At 39.1% G+C, this 24,226-nt stretch overlaps 1 protein-coding gene across 2 annotated transcripts in view; it reads right to left on the reverse strand.

Moving 5' to 3' along the window:
* The window catches only part of PREP (prolyl endopeptidase), a 134,005-nt gene that overhangs the window by 73,096 nt on the left and 36,683 nt on the right, over positions 1-24,226 (reverse strand). For both annotated transcript variants that reach the window (XM_003897963.4, XM_021937646.2), the window contains exon 7: positions 10,305-10,410. In XM_003897963.4, coding sequence (XP_003898012.4) covers positions 10,305-10,410 — 106 coding nt within the window. The remainder of the gene's footprint in view (positions 1-10,304; positions 10,411-24,226) is intronic.

Here is a 24,226-nt window from a genome sequence, read left to right on the forward strand (position 1 = left end):
AAAAACTCTCAATAAACTAGGTACTGATGGGACACATCTCAAAATAATTACAGCTAGTTATGACAAACCCACAGCCAATATCATAGTGAATGGGCAAAAACTGGAAGCATTCCCTTTGAAAACTGGCACAAGACAGGGATACCCTCTTCTCACCACTTCTATTTAACACAGCGTTGGAAGTTCTGGCAAGGACAATCAGGCAAGAGAAAGAAATAAAGGGTATTCAATGAGGAAAAGAGGAAGTCAAATTGTCCCTGTTTGCAGATGACATGATTGTATATTTTGAAAACCCCACTGTCTCAGCCTAAAATCTCAAGCTGATAAGCAATTTCACCGAAGTCTCAGGATACAAAATCAATGTGCAAAAATCACAAGCATTCTTAAACACCAATGACAGACAGAGCGCCAAATCATGAATTAACTCCCATTTACAACTGCTACAAGGAGAATAAAATACCTAGGAATCTAGCTTACAAGGGATGTGAAGGACCTCTTCAAGGAGAACTACAAACCACTGCTCAATGAAATAAAACAGGACACAAACAAATGGAAGAACATTCCATGCTCATGGATAGGAAGAATCAATATCGTCAAAATGGCCATACTGCCCAAGGTAATTTATGGATTCAATGCCATCCCCATCAAGCTACCAATGACTTTCTTCACAGAATTGGAAAAAACTACTTTAAAGTTCATATGGAACCAAAAAGGAACCCGCATTACCAAGATAGTCCTAAGCCAAAAGAAGAAAACTGAAGGCATCATGCTACCTGACTTCAAACTATACTACAAGGCTACAGTAACCAAAACAGTATGGTACTGGTACCAAAACAGAGATATAGATGAAAGGAACAGAACAGAGCCCGCAGAAATAACACCACACATCTACAACCATCTGAGCTTTGACAAACCTGACAAAAACAAGAAATGGGGAAAGGATTCCCTATTTAATAAATGGTGCTGGGAAAACTGGCTAGTCATATGTATGAAGCTGAAACTGGATGCCTTCTTTACACCTTAGAGAAAAATTAATTCAAGATGGATTAAAGACTTAAATGATAGATCTAAAACCATAAAAACCCTAGAATAAAACCTAGACAATACCATTCAGGACATAGGAATGGGCAAGGACTTCATGACTAAAGGACCAAAAGCAATGGCAACAAAAGCCAAAATTGACAAATGGGATCTACTTAAACTAAGGAGCTTCTGCACAGCAAAAGAAACTACCATTACAATGAACAGACATCCTACAGAATGGGAGAAAATTTTTGCAATCTACCCATCTGACAAAGGGCTAATATCCAGAATCTACAAAGAACTTAAATTTACAAGAAAAAATCAAACAACCCCATCAATAAGTGGGTGAAGGATATGAACAGACACTTCTCAAAAGAAGACATTTATGCACCCAGCAGACACATGAAAAAATGCTCCTCATCAATGGCCATCAGAAAAATGCAAATCAAAACCTCAATGAGATGCCATCTCACACCAGTTAGAATGGCGATCATTAAAAAGTCAGGAAACTACAGGTGCTGGAGAGGATGTGGAGAAATAGGAACACTTTTACACTGTTGGTGGGAGTGTAAATTATTTAAGTTCAACCATTGTCGAAGACAGGGTGGCGGTTCTTCAAGGATCTAGAACTAGAAATACCATTTGACCCAGCCATCCCATTACTGGGTATATACTCAAAGGATTATAAATCATGCTGCTATAGAGACACATGCACACATATATTTATTGTGGCACCATTCACAATAACAAAGACTTGGAACCAACCCAAATGTCCATCAATGATAGGCTGGATTAAGAAAATGTGGCACATATACACCATGGAATACTATGCAGCCATAAAAAAGGATGAGTTCATGTCCTTCGTAGGGACATGAATGAAGCTGGAAACCATCACTCTGAGCAAACCATTGCAAGGACAGAAAACCAAACACTGCATGTTCTCACTCATAGGTGGGAATTGAACAATGACAACACTTGGACATAGGATGGGGAACATCACACACCGGGGCCTGTCATGGGGTGGCGGAAATGGGGAGGGATAGCATTAGGAGATATACCTAATGTAAATGATGAGTTAAGGGGTGCAGCACACTAACACGGCACATGTATACACATGTAACAAACCTGCACGTTGTGCACATGTACCTTAGAACTTAAAGTATAATAAAAAAGAAATGTAAAAAAAAAAAATTCAAGCTGCAATGAACAAAAAACAACAGGAAGGTGTACGTTATTGTCTGCCACCAAATTCTGAAGCATTAACCTTAGCCATAAATACACACTACACATCATAAGCTCATTCAGAATAAGGAATGTGGCTGGATTCACAAAAGTCTAGCTATAAGATTTGAAAAATAGTCCAAAGTACAGGCCCTCACAGGGCCGGATGTTTTAAATGAGAGCTCTTGAAATTCTTTTGCTCTCCTGAAATCTTGTTCTACAGGGCTTTGGTAGAGAAATAAATCAAGAGAAAAGGTATTTCAGTTGAACAATGGGGCTGATTTTTGCTACTCACAAATTAGAACACTGTTGATTTAAATGGAAAACAGGAAAATCACTTTTTAAAAACAAACATGATTTAACTGTTTAACCATTTCACTTTTTGGCTACCTTCTCTGAGATTCTTTTGTCTATAAAGTGGCATTATTCACTCTGAAGCCAAAAGAATTTTCAATTCCCAAACCTCTCTACATTCAAATGTTAAAATTACTTTTTATAAACCTGCTTCTTAGTGGGGACTGATTCATTTATCAAATGAAGATTAGTTTAAAATAAATTATCTTACGCTTTTCCTAGAGCAGTCATACTTTTATTACTTTCTTTGAAAAATCATCAACTAAACTATATTAACTACTTTTCATAGAAAATGCTGTGCAAGCTCCCTGTTAATGGCAGCTAAAGTGCTTTTATACTTTACAAAAACTGTAAGGGCTGGACACGTGACGACAACAAATGCTAGGAGTGGTCAGGCACTGAGGCTGCAGGGCGCACAGGCTGCTGTTGTCCTGAATGACTTCCTTCGGTCTCAGTCTGCCACATGATTAACAGTTAGAACACAGGCTTGGGAGTTAAACTGACATGGATCCAAGTGTTTAAATGGCATTAGGAAAGCCAGTTGGCCTCACCAGCCTCAGTTTCCTGGGGATAATAATTCATGCTCCTCAGAAGCTGTTGAGAAGACTGAATGAAATGCCTACATTTGTAGCTCAGAACCTGACACATAGGAAATGTTACATAAACAGTATTAACTATTATTCCAAATAACACCAGTGTTCAAGTGACAAAAGTAAACTGAACATGTTTTAAAATTAGTATAAATACTCATTTTATCATTAGTATTTTGTTTTTTACATAGAATTTCCTATTTTGGGTCTTGTTTTTATACTGTCTTTTGACGTCCCAATTCTTTTTCGTTTTCCCGCATTCCCACTCTGACACGCAGATTTCCTACCAACTCCCTGTCTTCTCTCTGAGGCCCTCCTCCCTTGTTCCCTTGTTGGTTTGCTTTTAGCACTCAGATGACTTTGCTAAGCTTGGACAGCTCCTTTGCTTAAAGCTTCTCGAATGTTTATCTCCCCTTTTCCACTCTATGCCCAAAGAATGTTCAGCCCTACCAGGCAAGAACAAGAGTCAATATCATCTCTGCTACCTAAAAACAAGAGCTGCATTAGTCAGAGATGGTGAAACGACCAATCTACATGTCTGCTAAATACCACATTTCCTTTTATGGTTATGTGTTATCATATAATGCAAATTTAATTCCTAATGGAGGAAAAAGCCAATTTTTTTTGACACGAAAGCATTAAAATAAAAATACGGTAGGTACTGAATACTTTATCAATCTAAAACGATCAAACTTTTAGCAAAAAAAAGGAAAAAGCACAGAGAGGTTAGTGAAAGTCTGGGCAAATCCCAGGTAAGCTGTTACTTCCTTACAGAAATCAGCATGTCACCACCATCCACTTTTTTCCCCTAAACTCCTCATAAATGCTGTGACATGAGCAAAGACCGCTCTGGGCCTGTCTTAAGGATGCCTATGTTGAAGGAGGTTAAGTCACTAACAACAAAGATTTCAGACTTATGGGTTCTTTTCGCCTAACAATCACTTCTTAAGAATTCTATTAAAACCCTCTGATACAATTAATTTTAAATGTAGGTCAGGTGCAGTGGCTCATGCTTGTAATTCCAGCACTTTGGGAGGCTGAGGCAAACGGATCACCTGAGGTCAGGGGTTCATGAAAAGCCTGGCCAACATGGCGAAAACCCATTTCTACTAAAAATACAAAATTAGCTGGGTGTGGTGCTGGGCCTGTAATCCCAGCTACTCGAGAGGCTGAGGCAGGAGAATCACTTGAACCCAGGAGGCGGAGGTTGCAGAAAAAAAAATGTATTCAGAACAGGGACTAATGGTAAGTTCCTTTTTTGCTGCTATCATCCTATAAAGCAGGGAATAAAGTACCTGACTTTCTACTGGAAAATTAAAGAACCAAAAAGAAAAGAAAATGACAAAAAGAAAGAAAACAGAAGAGAGAGGAAGCCTGAGCCTGAATCTGTGCGCTGGGCCACAGCACTTCAGACACCCCCTCGAACTGATGATATCCACATCTTACCACCCAGCAGATGGGGAGCACTTGAAGGGCAAGGGCCACCACGTGTCATTACAAGTGCTCAACACAGTGCCTGGCACAGGGTAGGATGTTAATACAGGTCTAATTCATAACTAAATGTGTGATTTAGGTACTCCTACATTTTAGACTGAACCTTACATATAGCTGTTTATAATGTAGACAACAAAAGTAACCAAAGTTAAATGTTAAAGAAGTTATTAGTATCTTTTGCTTTTGTAATAAAAATATTTAGAAATATATCCCTGAGTTAAATGTATTTATATTTTTAAGGCATAAACTTCCTTAAGTTTTCATGTAAATTTTTTAAAGTCCACATACTTGAGAAAAAAGAGAGCTCTTAGCCCTGATACTTACCTATACTGCAAAAAATATTCAAAAATTTATTCTGAATTTTGTGTATGTAACTAAAGTATATAAGGCAACTTTTTATATATTCAAAATAGGGCCAGGCACAGTGGCTCGCACCTGTAATCTCAGCACTTTGGGAGGCTGAGGCAGAAGGACTGCTTGAGCCCACGTGTTTGAAACCAGCCTAGGTAGGCAATATAGTGAGACTCCATCTCTATTTTATATTTAAATAAAGTAAATAAATAAAATAGGGTTATAGCAAACTTAGGAAACACAGTATATACATACTTCAAAAGAAATAAGATCGATTAGAAAGGCATAGAAAATATAAGAAAATCCAGACAAATTATTTTCTTGTAAGGTTCAGGATAATTAATTTCAATAAATCTGTGGGCATGAATCACATCAAGAATCACAGGAGTCAAGGCTCAGCTGTCTTTTCTACTGCAGAACTAAAAAATGTCATGCTAGCCTGGTGTCTTTAATGATACCTTGACACTTCTTCGCTTTTGATGTTAAGTAACAGAGTAAAAGAAGCAAAAATCTTCTGCTCACACAATATACAGGAATGAAAAAAAGAACCCATCATTCTCAGGGCTCAACAAAGGACAAAAATTTAATGAAAAAAAAATTTAGGAAGCCACAGAGATAAAGATTCAAAACGCTCAGAAGTCAGTAACAGTTACAGAGGGAGGGCGGCTTATCAAGCAAGGCCACCTGAGCACAAGGATCCCTAAAGGGACACATCATTTGAGACAAGCTGGTACACATCTGCTGTGAGTCCAATAGGGACCGTTCTAGGTGCTGGCAACTCCATGGGGAACAAGACAGGCAACATCTCTAATCTCATGCAGCTCACGGATCCTCACACAAAGTGTTTTTGTATGGAGAGAAAAGGAAATCAGAATGGAGGAAGGGAGGAGAAGGGGCAACTCTGGAGAGAAAGGTATCTATCAAAAGTACAAGGAAGGCCGGGAGCGGTGGCTCATGCCTGCAATCCCAGCACTCTGGGAGGCCGAGGCAGGTCAGGAGGTCAGGAGATCAAGACCAGCCTTGCCAACATGGTGAAACCCCATCTCTATGAAAAATACAAAAACTACCCAGGCATGGTGGCACGTGCCTGTAGTCACAGCTACTCGGGAGGCTGAGGCAGGAGAATCACTTGAACCTGGCAGGTGGAGGTTGCAGTGAGACCGCGCCACTGCACTCTAGTCTGGGCAACAGAGCAAGACTCCATCTCAAAAAAAAAAAAAAAAATACAAGGAAGCCCGGTAGCCCCTGACAGGGACCTCTCTTCTCCCAAAGCAAGAAAGTAGTAACTCCACACATTTCTCTGGTAAACCAGTGGAGAAGAGGATGTGACTCTTTTGAGAGGATCTGCTTAGCTGTTCTGAAGAGCTGAAAAATTATCATATATAAGCTTCTAAAGCCCAGATGACAGGCCTAATTCCATTTCTATACAGTGATGCATGAGGTGAGTCATGGAAATTACCTGTTCAGAAAAGGTAAGAAGGAGCAATTGCCAGCCTCAACTGCAGTTACTGGGTAAAGGATGTGATCCACAGCTTGCAACAAACGTGTTCATATTCTTAAGTGAAAATACTGCAAATGTAAATGGCAGAAATGAGGTTCTCCAAAGAGAGGCAGAGAACAACAGAGACAGCACCCCCATAAAGCAGCAAAAGAACAGAAGTCCACACTTATTTGACAAAATGAATCCAGTTTTAATTCACACAGATCTCACTTAACTTTCAAGTTGCTAAGATATTTTCTATCTTGCTATTTTTTCTCCCTATGTGCTTTTAAAAAGATATTAAATTGCCATTGGTCGTTTTTGGGGGGCTTTTTGTGCTCTCATTTCAAAATGCACATGGACAGGTTTTCTGGGGAGACACAGATGATGGCAATGTGACATGAGCCACCTAAGTGAAATTCTTCAGTCCTCAAAAAAGACAATCGAGTGGTGTTTTAAATATACAAATAATTAATTTATACAAAAAAGGTGATAATTCCCCCGGCTTTAAAGGAAAACAGATTAAAATCCTAGCAGAAAGGCTTTAAGATATCAAAAGGGGTACAGATTTTAGTAAAATAAAATTTGAGGTTTCACAACATGGATTGAGTTTTTAGGCACCAGTTGTTCAGGTCTAAGTCATCGAACATTCAAGTTATCTAGTGCATTTAGCATTTTAAGTTAAATGTTAATTATTCTATTTTTAGTGTAAAGAGGATAACAAAATTGGCGAAGCAGGTTAAAAAAAAAAAAAAAGCAAAAAAGATCCTAGGAGTTAGTCATGGTCACCAACCGGGCATACAGACCCCTGAATTTTCAATGACCAACCTGCACGATGAGACATGCTCTCTCACAGTCTCCTCTTTTGTGATTATGAATCTGGCTTTGCAGAAACAAGTTAATTTGAAAATCTGTATTTAGAGCAGCTTTTAATCTGAAGATAAAAGACTTTGTTTTTTTGTTTTGGTGTCCTCAATCTAGTTTTCTAAGCTACCTAAAACTAAAGTACAGTGATTCTAAATATTCCTCTTTCAGTCAAGAAACAAAGAAAAAAAGAAGGAATACTTGAGAACCCACTGTATGCCAGAAACCCTGCTAAGTTCTTTTCTTTGCATTTTCATTATTCCTCACAACTCCCTATGAAGTAGATATTATCTCCTTATTTGCAGACATGGCAATATTAAGGGAGAGAGAAAAAAAACACTTTACCAGGGTAACCAGTTATTTAGTAGCGGAGCTGAGATTAACATTCAAATCTGATTTGAAAGGCTATGGTTATTATCCCAATATATCCAACCGTAATTAACAGGAACCATTGCTTTTTAATTTAATGATCCCCATCTCAATCTGCTATGTCTCCTCTTTTATAGACAAAATTTACTTAATCTTTTCAATAGTAAAACAATCACACACAATACTTGTTTCTCTGAATAGTCATAATCATCAATGATTCACAATGAAACCAGTGATCAATTAAAAAGCAAACAAACAAGAGTTCTCTAATCCTGTCCTGCACAATTGATTTTTGAACCTAAGAGTGAAAACTGGTATCTACTTGGTGAATAACTGCAACTGTCGAGAACTTTCAGAATCCCAGGACCATCATTCAAAAGAATAACTACTCTGAAGTTTATGTTATCCACAAATGTAATGCTAGCAAAGCAATAATCAGAAAAAAAAAAAACAGGCTCAGCGCTACACCTGGAACCTAGCAGCTACCACTGGAGAATGCTGATCCAATTCATCAGTATGCAGCGCAACAGCTTCAAATCCACCTATCCTCTGTTATTCTCTTCATATTCTGCTTTCTGGTCCACAGGATATGACATACTTTGCCAAATGCATCAGTGAAGTCCTAACACTGACACATCAGGTTAGTACCACTGGACTTGTTTGTTCCACATGGTTTTCCATGAGCTTACTGTGATGGTCTTTTGGCTATCAACTTGGCTAGCCTAGTGTCCCTCGTTAATCAATCAAACACGAATACAGGTGTTGCTGTGAAAGTACTTTGTAGATGGGATTAAGGCCCATAATCCACTGACTTTAATGAAGAGAGGTTATCCTGGATAACCTGAGTGGGCCTGACTCAATCAGTTGGAAGGCCTTAAGAGCAGAGCTGAGGCTTCCCTGGAGCTCTGAATGGATCATGGTCACTCAGAGTTTCTTAGATGCTCTCCTTTTTTCTTCTTCATATTCATTCTTGGCCGCACTATCTAGAATTTGGTTTTTGAGAGCCTAGTGCACCTCTGTACTGCCTTCCTTTTGGAATCTCAATCTCGAGTACCCTCTTCTCTAAATGCTAACACTGCAATAATAAAATAACTGGGTTGCGGGGGAAAGATAGGGACTGAGAGGTTGGGGGAAAACAAAGAGGGTTTCCATGAGTTTTGCCAGCACTTGAAAGTTTCATTCAAAATATTATTATCCCTTATTAAAGTGGATATAGCAATAGCAGTCTGGTATATAAATATGTGGACAGAATTTTCTTCTCTGTGCAGGATAACAGCACCATAATGTCTCATGTCACTCATTCGTTCAGGCTCAATCTTAAAAGGTTTGCTCAGTTCTATGAAGACCTATGCTTGCAACTCAAGCAAACAATTCCTGGATGGTGGTTTGGCCTGACAGAGAATGCAAACACTGATGTGGCCGATGCTGACTTCTTGACACCAAGATGGAAGTATCTCTTTTTCTTAATAGAAAAAAATACTCAGTTTTATTAAACGGATATATATTTAACTCTAGGAAAAAAGTTGCTGACTTTACCCTGCTATATGTGTGAATGGTGCTCTGTAGTATCTAACATTAGAATGCAGATCTTGCTCAGAGAAGTTTAAAAATGATGCAATGCTCAATCAGACAAATATTTTCATATCACAATGTAACATAGATTAGAAACTAATAATGAGGTAAATACATTATTACAGAAATGTACTTAGTATTTTGAAAATCTAGGTCAACCCTCTCTAAAATATTATTTATTTTGCATTATCTAGAAGATAATGTAATTAGCTTAGCGTCTGTCCTTATCGGGATGCCAGTATGTCTGATAGGATTTCTGGGTCTGGGAATTTTCAGCATAGTAAATTGTGCAGCTAAAAGTTTTTGTGCTTGATGATAGTGCTGGTATGATAGAGATGATGGAAGAGAACAACATTTAAAATGAGCCATCTCCAGAATCTGTAACTGGCTGGTTCTATGCTTATCATGATACGTAAGGCTTTGGCAAGCAAACACAGGCTGTTCTTCTCCTAAGTACTGAGGGCCACTCTACTGACTATGTTAATCTAGCCAATTCCCATTGGTCTAATAACCCTTGCCTGTGACAGTTTGCAACATTATGCCTTTTTTATTTTAAAGACAGGGTCTGGCTATGTTGCCCACGCTGGTCTCCAACTCCTGACCCCAAGCTGACTTCCTGCCTCAGCCTCCTGAGTCCCTAGGATTGCAAGTATGATGCCACTATGCCCGGCTGCACCATTAAATCTAAATAGTTACAGACCAAAAGGGTCAGGTTCTCCTTCACGCTCTTCATGTGCAATACTCACGGGATATTTTCACACTACGTGCAGAAAGTACAGCTAATCTCAATCTACAGAGAAAATGCTAAAGGCAACAGTTTCATTCCATTTTCCCTCATTTTAGGGAATAGTACTAGAAGAAAAAAAATCAGATGAACTGACAAGATGTGGTAGAATGGAAGGTCTTGGGAAATCAATTAATAGACCAAAATAATACTTTTTAAATGAAGTTTCTGGGAATAATTATCTGTGTCTGATAAAATAACTCACCAGTGATGCCATTGGATTCCTGCTGTAGGTCACAGTACCACAGTCGGTTTACTGGATCACATCCCTCCCTTATTGATAACAAGACATAGCGGCCATCATCAGATAACTAAAAAAGAAAAAAAAAAAAGTGCAGGGGGCTAATTAGAATATATTTGTGTGAGAACATTATTGAATATTAAGTTAAAAAGTTAAGGTTAATTTCCAAAGGCAGTGTCTCTGCCCCAAACTCACGATCTGATAAGTTATCTGAATAAAAAAATGAACATCAATTTTATCTTATTTCACCCATAATCATAGTTTAACAAAACACAGTGAATTATTTTAGTTGAAAATATCAGCAGAGGTAACTGAAAGTCGTAACTTCAATGTAATTTTTATTTTAATTTCTAGTCTATTCTTTAAACTGAAAATATGTAAAATCCATCATTTTGAATATAATATCCTTGACTTTAAAGTTTTCTCATGGGTTGCATAATTTAAAGTTCGTTGTTCTCAGTAAGAATTAGCAAAATGGGGCCAGATGCGGTGGTTCACGCTTGTAATCCCAGCACTTTGGGAGGCCGAGTGGGGGTGGATCACCTGAGGTCAGGAGTTCAAGATCAGCCTGGCCAACGTGGTGAAACCCTGTCTCTACTAAAAATATAAAAATTAGCCACGTGTGGTGGTGGGCGCCTGTAATCCCAGCTACTTGGGAGACTGAGGCAGAAGAATTGTTTGAACCCAGGAGACAGAGGTTGCAGTGAGCTGACACAGTGCCACTGCACTCCAGCCTGGGTGACAGAGTGAGATTTCATCTCCAAAAAAAAAAAAGAAAGAAAGAAAGAAAAGAAAAGAAAAGAAAAGAATTAGCAAAATGGGTATAGATGCAAGAAATTCACTATGGTCCACACTGGTCACACTGACAAGTTTCTACTGAATAACTGCTTATGCATATTTTTAGTCCCTTCTACCACAAGATCTCAGAAATGAAAGGCCTATGCTCAGAGACTTTCCTTGTTAGTATAAACAGCAAAAAGAATCCTAATAATCTAATACAAACAATATATTATTGTTTGAGTTGACAAAATTGATACGTGGTATCAAACTACACATATTCTTTTGCAACTAATTTTTTTCATTCAATGTAAGTTTTATCATTAGTCCATGTTGGTATGTGCAAATCTAGTTCATTCATTTTAACTGCTGTACAGTATTACAATCTAGAAATATACCATCATTAGTTGATCCATCATCCTATCCATAAACATCTATATTATTTGTTTTCTTACTATTACAAATAATTGTTTAGAAAATTTCTGGAACATATTTGTGACCTAAAATGCTTCCCAGTATATGTAACTAGAAGTAAAATTGCTCAGTGGTAGGACATGCACATATTCAACTTTATGAGATGTTGCCAAATTATTCTCCAAAGTGGTGGTACCAACTTACAATCTTACTTAGCAGTACTGTATGAGAGTTCCTGTTTTTCCATATCCTTATTATAAGAGTTAATGTTATATGTCAACCTGATTAGGCCACAGTGCCAAGATATTTGGATGTTAGTTTAGATGTTTCTGTGAAGTTTTTTTTTGTTTGTTTGTTTTTTGTTGTTTTTTTTTTAAGATAAGATTACATTTAAGTGAGCAGATTTAGAGTAAAGCAGATCACCTTCCATAATGTGGGTGGGACTCATCCAATCAGTTCATGGCCTTGACAGAACACTGACCTCTGCTGAACAGGAGGGATTCAGCCAGCCAACAGCCTTTGGACTCAACTATAACTCTTCCTTGAGTCTCCAGTCTGTGGGCTTACCCTGCAGGGTTAGGACTTGCCAAGACTCCACAATCACATGAGCCAATTCCTTAAACAAATCCTCTCTATGTATATATACACATACACACACATCCTGTTAGCTCTTTTTCTCTGGTAAACCCTGACTAATAGCTCTTATTCTTTCATTTGCTCCTTCAATAAACATTTGCTAAGCAGCTATTTTGTGCAAGACATTTTTCTAGGTGTTAAAGATACATCGATAAACAAATCAGGAAAAAAAGTTACATCTATTAAGAGAGAGGAACACATAAATATAGAATTATGTAGTATATTATGATAAATGCCATGGAAAACATGAACAGGTCTGAGTAAGGGAGACAGGATATGGTGGGTGGGTTGTAGTATTTTTTTTTTTTGCGACGGAGTTTCACTCTCATTGCCCAGGCTGGAGTGCAGTGGCACTCCAACCTGCAATCTCTGCCTCCTGGGTTCCAGTGATTCTCCTGCCTCAGCCTCCTGAGTAGCTGGGATTACAGACGACCACCACCACGCCCAGCTAATTTTTGTATTTTTAGTAGAGGTGGAGTTTCACGAAGTTGGTCAGTCTGGTCTTGAACTTCTGACCTCAGGTGATCCACCCACCTTGGCCTCCCAAAGTGCTAGGATTATAGGCGTGAGCCACTGCGCCCAGCTGAGGCTATAGTTTTAAATATGGCAATCAAGGTAAACCCCATTAAGAAGGCATCTTTCCACTGTTTTCTGACTTGCACTGTTTCCACTGGAAAGTCGGTGTCATTTCTTATCTTTCTTTCCCTATATGTAATGTATGTTTTCTCCTCTGGCTGCTTTTAGTATTTTGTTATCTTCGGCGTTCTGAATATTGATTATTCTGTAATGGGCTTTGATGTAGTAACCTGCTTGAGATTAACTGAGCTTCTTGAATCTGTGGATTTCTGTATTTTATCAAATTTGTAACATTTTTGGCCATTTGTTCCTCATGTATATATTTTTTGTCTCCTCACCCCTATTTTAGAACTTCAAATATATACTGTTACATAACTTGGTAGTATTCCACAGGTCAATGAAACTGTGTTCATTTTTGTTTTAGTTTCTCTTTGTGGTTTAGTTTCGATTGTCCTGTCTTCAACTTTTGCATTTTCTTTTATAGCATCTAAACTGCTATAAACAGATACTTTTTCATTTCAGAGTTTCATTTTTTACTTGTAGAAGAGTATGTGGTTCATTTTTATATTTTCTATTTCTTTGTTCCTTACAGTAACAGTAAAGATTTCTAAAAAGTATTTTTTTACGATAGCTTTTTATAAGTCCTTATATGTTAATTCTACTCTGTTATTTCTGGATCTGTTTCTATTGACTGTTTTTCCTCTTGGCTATAAGTCACATGTTTTTTTTTTGCTTCTTTTTAATAACTTTATTTATTTATTTTTTTAACTGGATTCTGGACTTTTGAATGTTGTCTGGATTTATTTTCTGGTCTGTCTGTAAAACATTTTGTGGCAGTTAATTTGTTGCCAGATCAGCTTGATCCATTCTAGACTTGTTTTCAAAGGTTTGTTGGGTAAGGTATATAGCCCTACTGCTAAGGCATGGCCTCTCTGAGGTCTAACTGAATACCCTGGGTGTTCACAAAGTCTTTCCCCTCTGACTTGTCAGAATGTGAATGTCTCCCAGCTGTTTTAAACCTTTGGGAGTTGTCAGCTTACAGCCCCCTAGTAGTTCTTAGCTTGAATCATAAAGTCTTAGTCAGTGTACACGCTGCTTAACAGCCGAAAACATGAGGGGATTCCAAGGCAGATATCTGAAACTCTTAGTGGGCAGTTTCCTCCTTTTGTTACTCTGCCCTGCAAATTCCAGTGTCTTCAGTCTCTGATTTCCAATCTTTGGATCCTTAGCTCAGTGAGACTACAATATTCTGAGCTCCTCCTCCTTGTGCCAGAGGCCAAAAAATACCTCCAGGCAGAAAGCCGGGGCAACTGTAGGACTTACCTCTTTCCTGGATCAGTCTGGGGTGGCCTATTGATCAATATCTGAAAACAGTTGCTTTGTCTATTTTGCATAGTTTCCTAGCTGTGTACAAGAGGACTAGTCCAGTACCAGTTATACCACCATGTCCAGAAGCAAAAATCTATCATTATGTCTTAAACAAGTCTCTTGCAAATGAATACAATTTGAACACATCTAGTCTTTAAAATCCAATCTAAAAATCTGTATTCCATATCCATTAATTTTTATTGCTGAGGTACTGGCTTCCACATTTTAAATTTTGAACCTTTTATTTATCTTGCTTTCCCCAGTGTCTTTCCTCTTTGTATTATATTTTTCCTTCTTTGATTTGGGAATTACACATTCTATTATCCTTAAGCTTTTAATATACATGGCTAACTGTTCAGAATTTTGGTTCCACCTTATTTTTAAGCCATCCTATATTAAGATTATCCACAACTTCACAATTACAATCTTATTAATATAATTGAAAGTAGCATCATTAATACTACTTCAAACTTTTGTTCTCTTGTTCTTTAAATACAGACAGACTACAGAATAGTGTTTAAAGTCACTTTACATCAATCATAAATGATGGCTAATTCAGTTGTAGTGCTTCAGTCATCAGAAAGATAGAGCAGTAAAATTCACTGCAAGAACCATACCAAACCTTCAATGACAGCTGTCTCAAGCACATCTAATGAGTTTTTCTCAGCATTTCTGGCTGTGCTAAATAGCTGTAGCAGTTTATGCTTAATCTAAAGCAGGAAGTCCCAAGGTACATTGCTGTTATAATGCCAATTAAGTCAGTCCTCTTCATTATAATTCTCTTCATCACAATCTGGAGTTGTTCCACAGCCACTAAAATTTGCTAAACTGAAAACAACGTTGAATTTTCAAATGCTCAAAGTCTCAAGCCTCAAAATCATTTGTAAGTCACTGTTGCCCCAAAATGTACAGACTAAAAATATACCTTCTTCCACTTAAATTTAAACAACACACACTTAATGACAGCCCCACACTCAGATTATTTCAAGGCAATTTAAAAGATGAATTTTGGAAATCATTGGGAGGGGAAGACATAAATCCTGTTGATGTGGAGGGCATGTGACTATCAACAGAATAAAGTTATTTTCCTAAAAGTCAGATTTAAAATAAGAAAAGTTGAAAAGAAGGCAAGCCAAGAGCCCATCAGGCCTTCGTGGAACAGTTTGAATTCTGGTTCAACAATACTGGTTTTCTTTTTTTTTCTTTAAGCGATATGATACCCCAGCTAGAATAATTGTGCTCTCCAGAAGCAATTAATCTGATTTGCAAACACTGATTTTTTCTTTTGCAAAAACTGTAATAATATTAGCCTGACCAATTATGAAATAATTCCTAAATTTACAAATTCCTAAATTTGTGCTTTCATGGCTTCCTTCTATTTTAAATCTATATTATTTTAAGCAAATTTTCCTTAAGTAAAAATGACTTACCTTCATAAAAATCTACCATTTATGTAAATAAAACATTAACAAAAACAAAATTAAAAGAATTACTACAAATGAAACATTTACATTACCGATATTAAATCTATTACTTGCATTCCTAACAATAACAATAAACATCAAGGCTAAAACTCTTTACCATTTTTATTAGTCAATTTTTAATATGTAGGTTACTTTGACAGTCTACTTCTGCAAAGTCATCTGTTGAATTATATTTAGAGTACTGGTTCAATATAATTAGAAAATGTTAAAAGAGAAGAAAGTACTAACATTTGCATTGATAAATGTATTTGGAAAGAGGAAAAACTCTAGATGTAGAGAGAGCATGGTATTCTACAGATGGGCTAAATAACATCTGGTCATTCACTGGTACTACACCTTTCATTTTCCATAAGCAGACAGAAACCTGGGAGGTTATAAAAAAAACAAAGCCAAAAGCCACAACCCCACGCTCCTTCTCTGGTGGCTGGCAGAAAGGCATGTCTCCGGAAGGTGGGAGGAGCACTCATCTCCACGCTTCAGGGAGTAATTCACTCTTCCCCTTTGCCTTGGCTACTGTTTCTTGGCAAAGTTTCCTCAAATTTAACTTCTCTTTCCACCAGAGTAGAATCAAGGTCCTCAATGAAAGGGGAAAGTCACTCAGCTTGCTTTGGTTAAGGGTACTTGGATATGCCACTCATCATTGTAAAATGGATCTTCTGGGTGGTCCAGCCCAGTTCTCCAAAAGAGCCAACTACCACAGCCTCAAGGGCAAAAGCCTTTTCATAAAAGTGTATTCCTGTGCCCAGGGTGGATGAGGTTGGACACAGCTACTATCACCAGAAGTGGCTGATCTTAATAGGAAAATCTCGGTCAACTTCCCATCCCCAGCCAACTTCTCATCTTCCATACCAAAGACACAATTTAACACGTGCCATTAACCACTGCAGTTCACTATTCAGGGCAGCCACAGCTGGGGTGTGTATTCCACCACCATTTATCAAGGGTCTACCAAGTGCTGGCTGCTGAACCAGGCTCAGGCACACACAGATCAATAGGCTAGAACCTTCAAGAACTCATGCTCAGGTGGGAGAGACAGATACGCTGAAGGATACAGACACACACAGAAAGAGCCATGTTGTAGAACATTAACAGCAAGAAGTACAATGTATGATGGGAATGGGTGACAGGGCATCTACAGGGTGGTGAGCTGGACGGAAAAAAATGAATTCTGAGAAGGCTTTGAGGAAGTGATGACCCCTAAGTGATTATTAAAGAAGTAGAATTCCCCTAGTTTCTTGAAATTGTCCATGCTTAAAATTCAAAGGCTACCCTGGTTTATGTTATCTGGTACAGAGAGCTATGTCTAACATATACTCAAGTACATACATTCGTTCTCAAGTGTGTATCTCACTGACAGACATCAGCATGCGTAGTGGGTGCTGTGCTGGGCTGCCCTCTAGGGCTGAAGCCCTCATTTCCCAGCTGATGGGTGTTGGGAGCAGACAGCTCTCAGATAAGAATCTCTCCAGGCCTCATCCTCAAGTTGAAGATGCACCTCTTCCAAGATCATACATTCTTTTGGGTTCATCCACATATGACAACCGGTTAATGTAGGTTTATAAAGGCCTGGACCCCTCTCCCTCCTGTTAGGACAATGCTGAAGGGCTCACCGAGCTTGAGGGTTCCTGCAGGATTGCCTGACTCCTCTGTGATGATTGCATCACAGTTCAAGTCCTCCCTCTGCTGCCTTCGTTCGTCACACAGGCAGAGATTTTGAAAGCTCTCCCAGCAAACTTCCAGGACACAAATTTCTATCTCAGAGTCTGCTTCCCAGGGAAGCTGATCTGAGACAACATGTAAGGCATCGCTAATATCCTGTAAATATGCAGTGTGTACAACACAGCCCACAGCTACTCTTCTTCCACTCGGTGTCCTTGCCAGGCTCAACAAACAGTTCAGTTCTCCCTGCCTGAAGTCTGAATCAACTAGAAACAGAACAAGAGTCAACAGATGGAGAACCGAGATCTCAACTTTACAGCTGAATAAGTACACACTTAAGAATGTGGCTTAGTGCTGTGAGTCAGTTAATCTGTGAACTCCCAACCTCTCTCATGTCTAGTCATTGAGAAACCAAGATTCAGTGAAATTTCTCGGCAGGAAGGTCAGAAGAATGGGGAAAGAAGTGTTCCCCTTTCATCTTGGTGGTTTCTTACCCTGGCATATTTTATGCTAGCCTGAGGAAAACTGTAAGTTTTGGCTTCTACTTTTGAAGAGGGAACCCAATAATAGCTATCATACTAATTTACATTTATCAAAAGGTAGGACATAAAGTGTGGGGGTATTGCATTTTACAGTTTCATTAAAGAAGGCACATTAATTCATTAACAATTCTACTTGTGTATACTGTGGTACTAGGCTACACCAAGGAAGTCAAAGAAAACTCTCACTAGACATAGTTCAAATTGTTAGAGTATGTATTTTATACTTTACTCCATTAGGTTCACATGTACTTGTCTGATAAACGCATAATTTGGACAACTTAGCATATTCAGGAAAATAACTCCTACAAAAATCACAGAATTTAGAAAGATAAGTAGCAACCAGAGTATTTTTAAGGGAATCTAGTCCCAAATAAATGTTTTTACAAAATGTCTTCAGTTAGTACCTTACCTAGGTGTGATGTGATTCACTCAGACCAGAGTCTTGATCAAGCTATTCCATTTCACAAGGTCATCGGCTCTACCACTGGGTCATCTGAAGGCTTTGCACACACACACATACATATATACACATATGTACACACCATATATATATAAGTCTTCAGGATAAGTATGAAATAGATACTAATATCTCAATATGGCAGTTTCTCTGGAAAATGGGTATATATTTTAAACAATAAACCTCTGTTATTAATATTAAAATGAATCTGGCTATTTTCAGTCTCAACACCATACAACGCAAAGAATACCTGAGCTTTCCAAATGACCAAAATAAACAAGCCTTTCTTCATATTGAGACAATTAACAGAAAAGCATTTGTTTTAAATTCCCAACAATTTAACTATGTATGAAGTAATTTGTCCTTAAAAACAACAGAACACAAAACCTAATATTTATATATATATAGAACATGTGGACTTACATCAAACATATTTTCAAAGAAAAACTCAAAAGTCATTTTATGCAAGAGCAACTACACTCCAGTTGTGTGGTGTTGTATTAATAAGGAAATTTTCATGGCCATGAAATTTCTTTAGTATATTTAATTTTTTCCCCTTGGAACCTAACAAAGAAAAGGCGAAGAAAGTTTTTCCATTATTTGAATCTACATGCACTTTCAAACTGAGGAAGGTATTTTCTTTTATATGTCATAATAAAAGAATTAGTTGCATGTAAAAAAAGTATTCTAAAAAGCAGTGACACTTGAAATTGTCCTGGAAATGAACAAAAGGAGTGAAAATGGATCTTAATAGCTTTGAGAGTTAATCATGCTATTCTCAGAGCAGGAGACTTTATCAAATTTATTTTATATAAATCTTTTGAATTCCTTTCACAGTAGTTGTGAATCATAGCAACATCCCTTTAACATTATTTTTCTAACACTTAGGAAAACTTTTAAAACTAACCACCTACAATGATGACTTTTCATATATGAAACTCATTTATGGATTTGTAATAAAAATAAGAGGCAATGCCAGTAACAGACATACAGGGGAGGCATAAGCACAGGTGAGTATGCATTAATAATTTTAACAAATAAAGTTACCCAGTTTTCCCAGTACAGTGTGGTTCTACAACAATAGAAGACAAAAAGAAATCAATCTAAATACTATATGATGTGTTGCTTGGTATGCCAGAAACAGATAAAACAGAAAATTCTAAGAAAACAAAACACATACAAAATAAATAATGATATTTTGACATGATATAGGCACTACTGTTTCTAAGTTGTTTGGCTGATAGATTTGGTTATTCAACAATCTACTGTTTGGGTCAGGTGTGGTGGCTCACGCCTGTAATCCTAGTACTTTGGGAGGCTGAGACGGGCGAATCATTTGAGGTGAGGAGTTCAAGACCAGTCTGGCCTACATGGGGAAATCCCGTCTCTACTAAAAATACAAAAATTAGCTGGGCGTGGTGGCGCATGCCTGTAATCCCAACTACTCGGGAGGCTGAGGCACGAGAATCACTTGAACCCAGTTGGTGGAGGTTGCAGGGTGCCAAGATCACAACACTGCACTCCAGCCTGGGCAACACAGTGAGACTCCATGTCGCAAAAAAAAAGTATCTACGGTTTGTCTTATTTTCTCCCTTGCTGAGCAAAACAAGTGTTCTGTAAGAAAAGTGACATATCAACAAATCCAACATGTCTACTAAAAATGACACTCTCCTGCAGGATTGTTTTATGTATAAACGGTAGCACAGCCTTCTTGCTTTACTCACATCCAGGTCTCTAGCTTGGCTTTCTGACTTTTCTGCCTTCTCAACCATGCTGCTGAGATTTTCCTGTGTGCTAATCAGCACAGTAAATATTATCATGTAAGGCAGTGCAAAGGAAAGGAAGCAGTGGTGGACACAAGGCAAGCGCTAAGTACTTCGGGAATAAATATGCACTGTGCCAACTGGGAGGAGGGCTGCTGAGCAGTTACTGGTCCAAGTCAAAAACAGCCAACCAGCAAGGGGCAGAGGAGGCCGAGATCCCCCACCAGGAACACCAGTGGAGTTTTCTATGTCTGTTCTGGAAGGTGAGACCCTGCTGATCTTCACGTGCATGAACTTCCGCAGGGGACGTAGGAAGAGTAAGGAAATTAACATTCACTGCATACCTACTATAAGTCAAGCATCAGACAACACACTTTATATGTTAATATATGTGTAATATATATGTTTTAATTACTAGGGATCACAGGTGAACATATCAAAATGGCTTATGGAGATATGTGACAGATATTAAGATTCAGGATTACTTTTGAAAAAAAAAAAACTTTTCAAGAATTAGGTATAACAGAATTAGGTTCTCAATATAGGATTTAGCGAGATAATCACAAAGAAGCTGGGCATTTTCTCCTTAATCCTTTCTAAAGGGATGATGCATTTTCACAATCTTCATTCTAGAGCACCCTCTGCTGGGAACACTGCCACAAAATGTTTGATTTCTTTAGGATTTTTTTCTCCCCAAATGCTAACAATTCACTTTAAAACAGAGCTTTGTGGGTTTTTTTTTTTTCCTTGTCCAACAGAACCTGAAAATTTCTACCCTGCCATGAAACTGTCCTTCAAGTAAAGCCTCACAGTCTATATTAAATAACTGGCATCTCTGTCCATCAAAGCCCAATGCCAGCTGTTTCATGTTACACCCCAGGGGCACAAGGGAGCTCTTGTTCCTGAGCCCAGCATTTTGGACATGTGCAGGAGGGACTGAGTGTAGGAGGCTTCCCGAGGTCCTTGGCTGTAAGAGGAGGGCAGTGAACACAGCTTGTGCTTCCAGAACAGAGTAACCCAGGGATATGCCTTCCCCTGGAGCAAGAGGTACCCAGGAAGCTACTAGGAAGACAGCTGGCCTCGAGCCATCTTGAAAGGTCCCTGATGAAAAAGGGTGGAGGAAGGAAAGGCAGAGAAGTCTGAATCTCGAGGGAATGCTTCTAGGATCAAAAGCTTTGAGGGCAGGCAGGTGGTGCAAAAGGGCAGCCAGAGAGTTTATAACCCACATCAGGGAACAGCAAAGTACAGAGGTTCCTAAAATCGAGGGGCTCTCTCTAAAAAAGGATGGCATAAGGAGAGCTGGAATCTGGACACACATCCTCACTGCAAGCAGCCAAGAGAGGCCGACAAACAATGACCAACAAACAATTCCCAATAAGCAAAACTCCCATTTCTCTTGTCTTACTCCTCCTCCCTGCGTGGCTACTGGGAAAACTAACAGGATGAATATGCAAGGAGAGGGGCTTGGCAAACTTGAGCTGGGTAGAAGGTGAAAGCATGTAAATTGGAGAGAGCAATATTTTGTTTTGGACTGCAATGAACCTTTAATAGCAGGTCCAATACCCATAAGTGTCCAGGAAGCAAGGAGTTCTGCCGGGTTGAAGGCAGTCATCCCGGGAAGACATGCTGTCACAGCGTGACGGAGGGCAACAGTGGGGAAACTAAAGCTGCTTCCTGATTGGAACTTCCTGAGATCTGCCTGATCAAGGCAAGACAGACCTGTCCATGCAGGAAGGCAGAGGAGGTATCTGTGAAGAAGGAAGATGAGTCACGAGGAGATAGCATCTAGGATATAAAGAGAAGTTCTCAGTGAACTTGGACTGCGGCAGTCGAAGGGGAGGTGGACGGCAGCAAGCCAGAGAAATCCGCACACGTCCATAAGCACATCCAGTCTCTGCCCACAGGGTTCCTCCACCCACACCCACAAAGCCTGCATCCTGCCCTGTGTCCTGCTTCTCTCACACCCAGCAGCTAAGTTCTCTCCCAGGAGGCTAAGAGATGCTGTGATAAATCCTCTGTCCAGTTTCAGAGCTGAAAAAGCCCTGGAGGAAACAAAGGAAATGACCTTGAACAGATTAATTTGCCCAAGGCCACAGACAGAACTAGAATAAAAATTTCTGTTCCAGTACACTCCTCTCACTCTAACACTGGCTCTCTCATCATAGACACTGTAAAATGCATTATCTAAATACTAGGTTCTATGACTGTACTAAAAGCAAGTACTTTTATAATAAAAGCAACAATTGCAGCACATGCCTTTGGTACATGGTTATAAAGAGGACTACAGCTGAGCATGGTGGCTCATGCCTGTAATTCCAGCACTTTGGGAGACCAAGATGGGCGGATCACTTGAGGTCAGGAGTTTGAGACCACCCTGGCCAACATGGTAAAATCCTGTCTCTACTAAAAATACAAAACTTAGCCAGGAATGGTGGCACAAGCCTGTAATCCCAGCTACTCGGGAGGCTGAGGAGAGAGAATTGCTTGAACTTGGGAAGCAGAGGTTGTAGTGAGCCGAAATCATGCCACTGCACTCCGGCCTGGGTGACAGAGTGAGATTCCGTTTATTGCTTTTCTTTAAGATGCAAATCACTAAATAAAGGCTGTTAAGAAACTGCTTCATTTCCAGTGAATAGCCTGAGTGCTAATGTGTCCACCAGTCATGGGTGCTTCTGGTCCAGCTAATTCTGCAGTACACCCGCTTCTTGGACTCCCCTGGCTTTATCACACTTCTTGAAGGACATAAGAAATTTGCACCTCAAGATTTTTTTCATGATCTAGATTTTTCTGAGTGAAGACTTGGAACTGGACCATCAACTCAGGTTGGACCTGAGGCTTCTGAGGTGTCACACCAGCAGAACTCTAGAGTTCATGTTTAAGTGACAAGAGTACTCCTCCATGTAGCCAGATGGTCCTTTCGCTCAGAAGGAGATCACACACAGCTGGGCTGGGAAAGGAGGAAGGAAGCAGCACTCACCTAGACAGCCAGACCTGCCTGACCAGCCTTGGTAACTGGTGGGATGACACCAGTCACAACAAGACCACCCAAGTTCTGGAACACTGCTTGAGGGAAGTCTACGCCCACTTTTGTTTACGAAGCCCACTAAGTTTTCTTACAGACTTCCTCTACATAATTCACTAAATAGGGCCCTGATCCAATAAAGATCAAATATAAAGGACTCACTTTATATTGTTCCTTTAGCTTTTTTTTTTTTTTTTTTTTAACAACTTCATTTATTACTTCTGTAAAGTAGAGTTGCATCCCTTTATTTATTGCTATTACTCTTAGGCTGGGCATGGTGGCTCACGCCTATAATCCAGGACTTTGGGAGGCTGAGGCCGGCGGATCACCTGAAATCAGGAGTTTGAGACCAGCCTGGCCAACATGGTGAAACCCTGTCTCCACTAAAAATATAAACATTATCCTGGCGTGGTGGTCCACACCTGTGTAATCCCAGCTACTCGCGAGGGTGAGGCAGGAAAATTGCTTGAACCCGGGAGGCGGAGGTTGGAGTGAGCTGAGATTCAGCCACCGCACTCTAGCCTGGGTGACAGAGCAAGACTCCATCTCAAAAAAAAAAAAAAAAATTAAAAATAAATACAGTTATTACTCAATTTTTGTGTGCCCTTTCCTCTTGATCAGGGAAACAGTGTACATAGTGGTTAAGAAGATATAGGCTGTGGCCCTAACAGACCCAGCAGGCAGTTCCAGCATGGACTTGCAAGATAATTACCCTAGTAGGTATTTGATTTTCTTTATGTATTCCTTCCTTCTCAAACTGTAGTAAAGATTATATCAGATGAGTTACGCAGAGTGTACATCTATTGAAAGAATGGTAGAAGAATCATCTAACCTATTTAAATTTGCTTTTCTTTTTATTTGCCTAGCTAGCAGAAGTGACTATACATATGTTTAATGCATGTGATCTATTTCCACTCTATTTGTAAACACTAGCTGCTCACAGCAGCATTACTCATAACAATACTGTGGAAAGCAACCCTAGAGCCCAAGGATGAATGGATAAACAAACGGTGTACACACATACATTGGAATATTGTTCAGCGTTAAAAAGGAGGGAAACTAACACACGCTACAAGATGGTTGAAGCTTGAAGATGTTATGCCAAATGAAGTAAGCCAGTCACAAAAAGACAAATACTGTAAGATGACATGTATATGAGGTACCCAGAGCAGTCAAATACAAAGGGAC

Source organism: Papio anubis, chromosome 6, assembly GCF_008728515.1.
Source record: "Papio anubis isolate 15944 chromosome 6, Panubis1.0, whole genome shotgun sequence".
Lineage (NCBI taxonomy): Eukaryota > Metazoa > Chordata > Mammalia > Primates > Cercopithecidae > Papio > Papio anubis.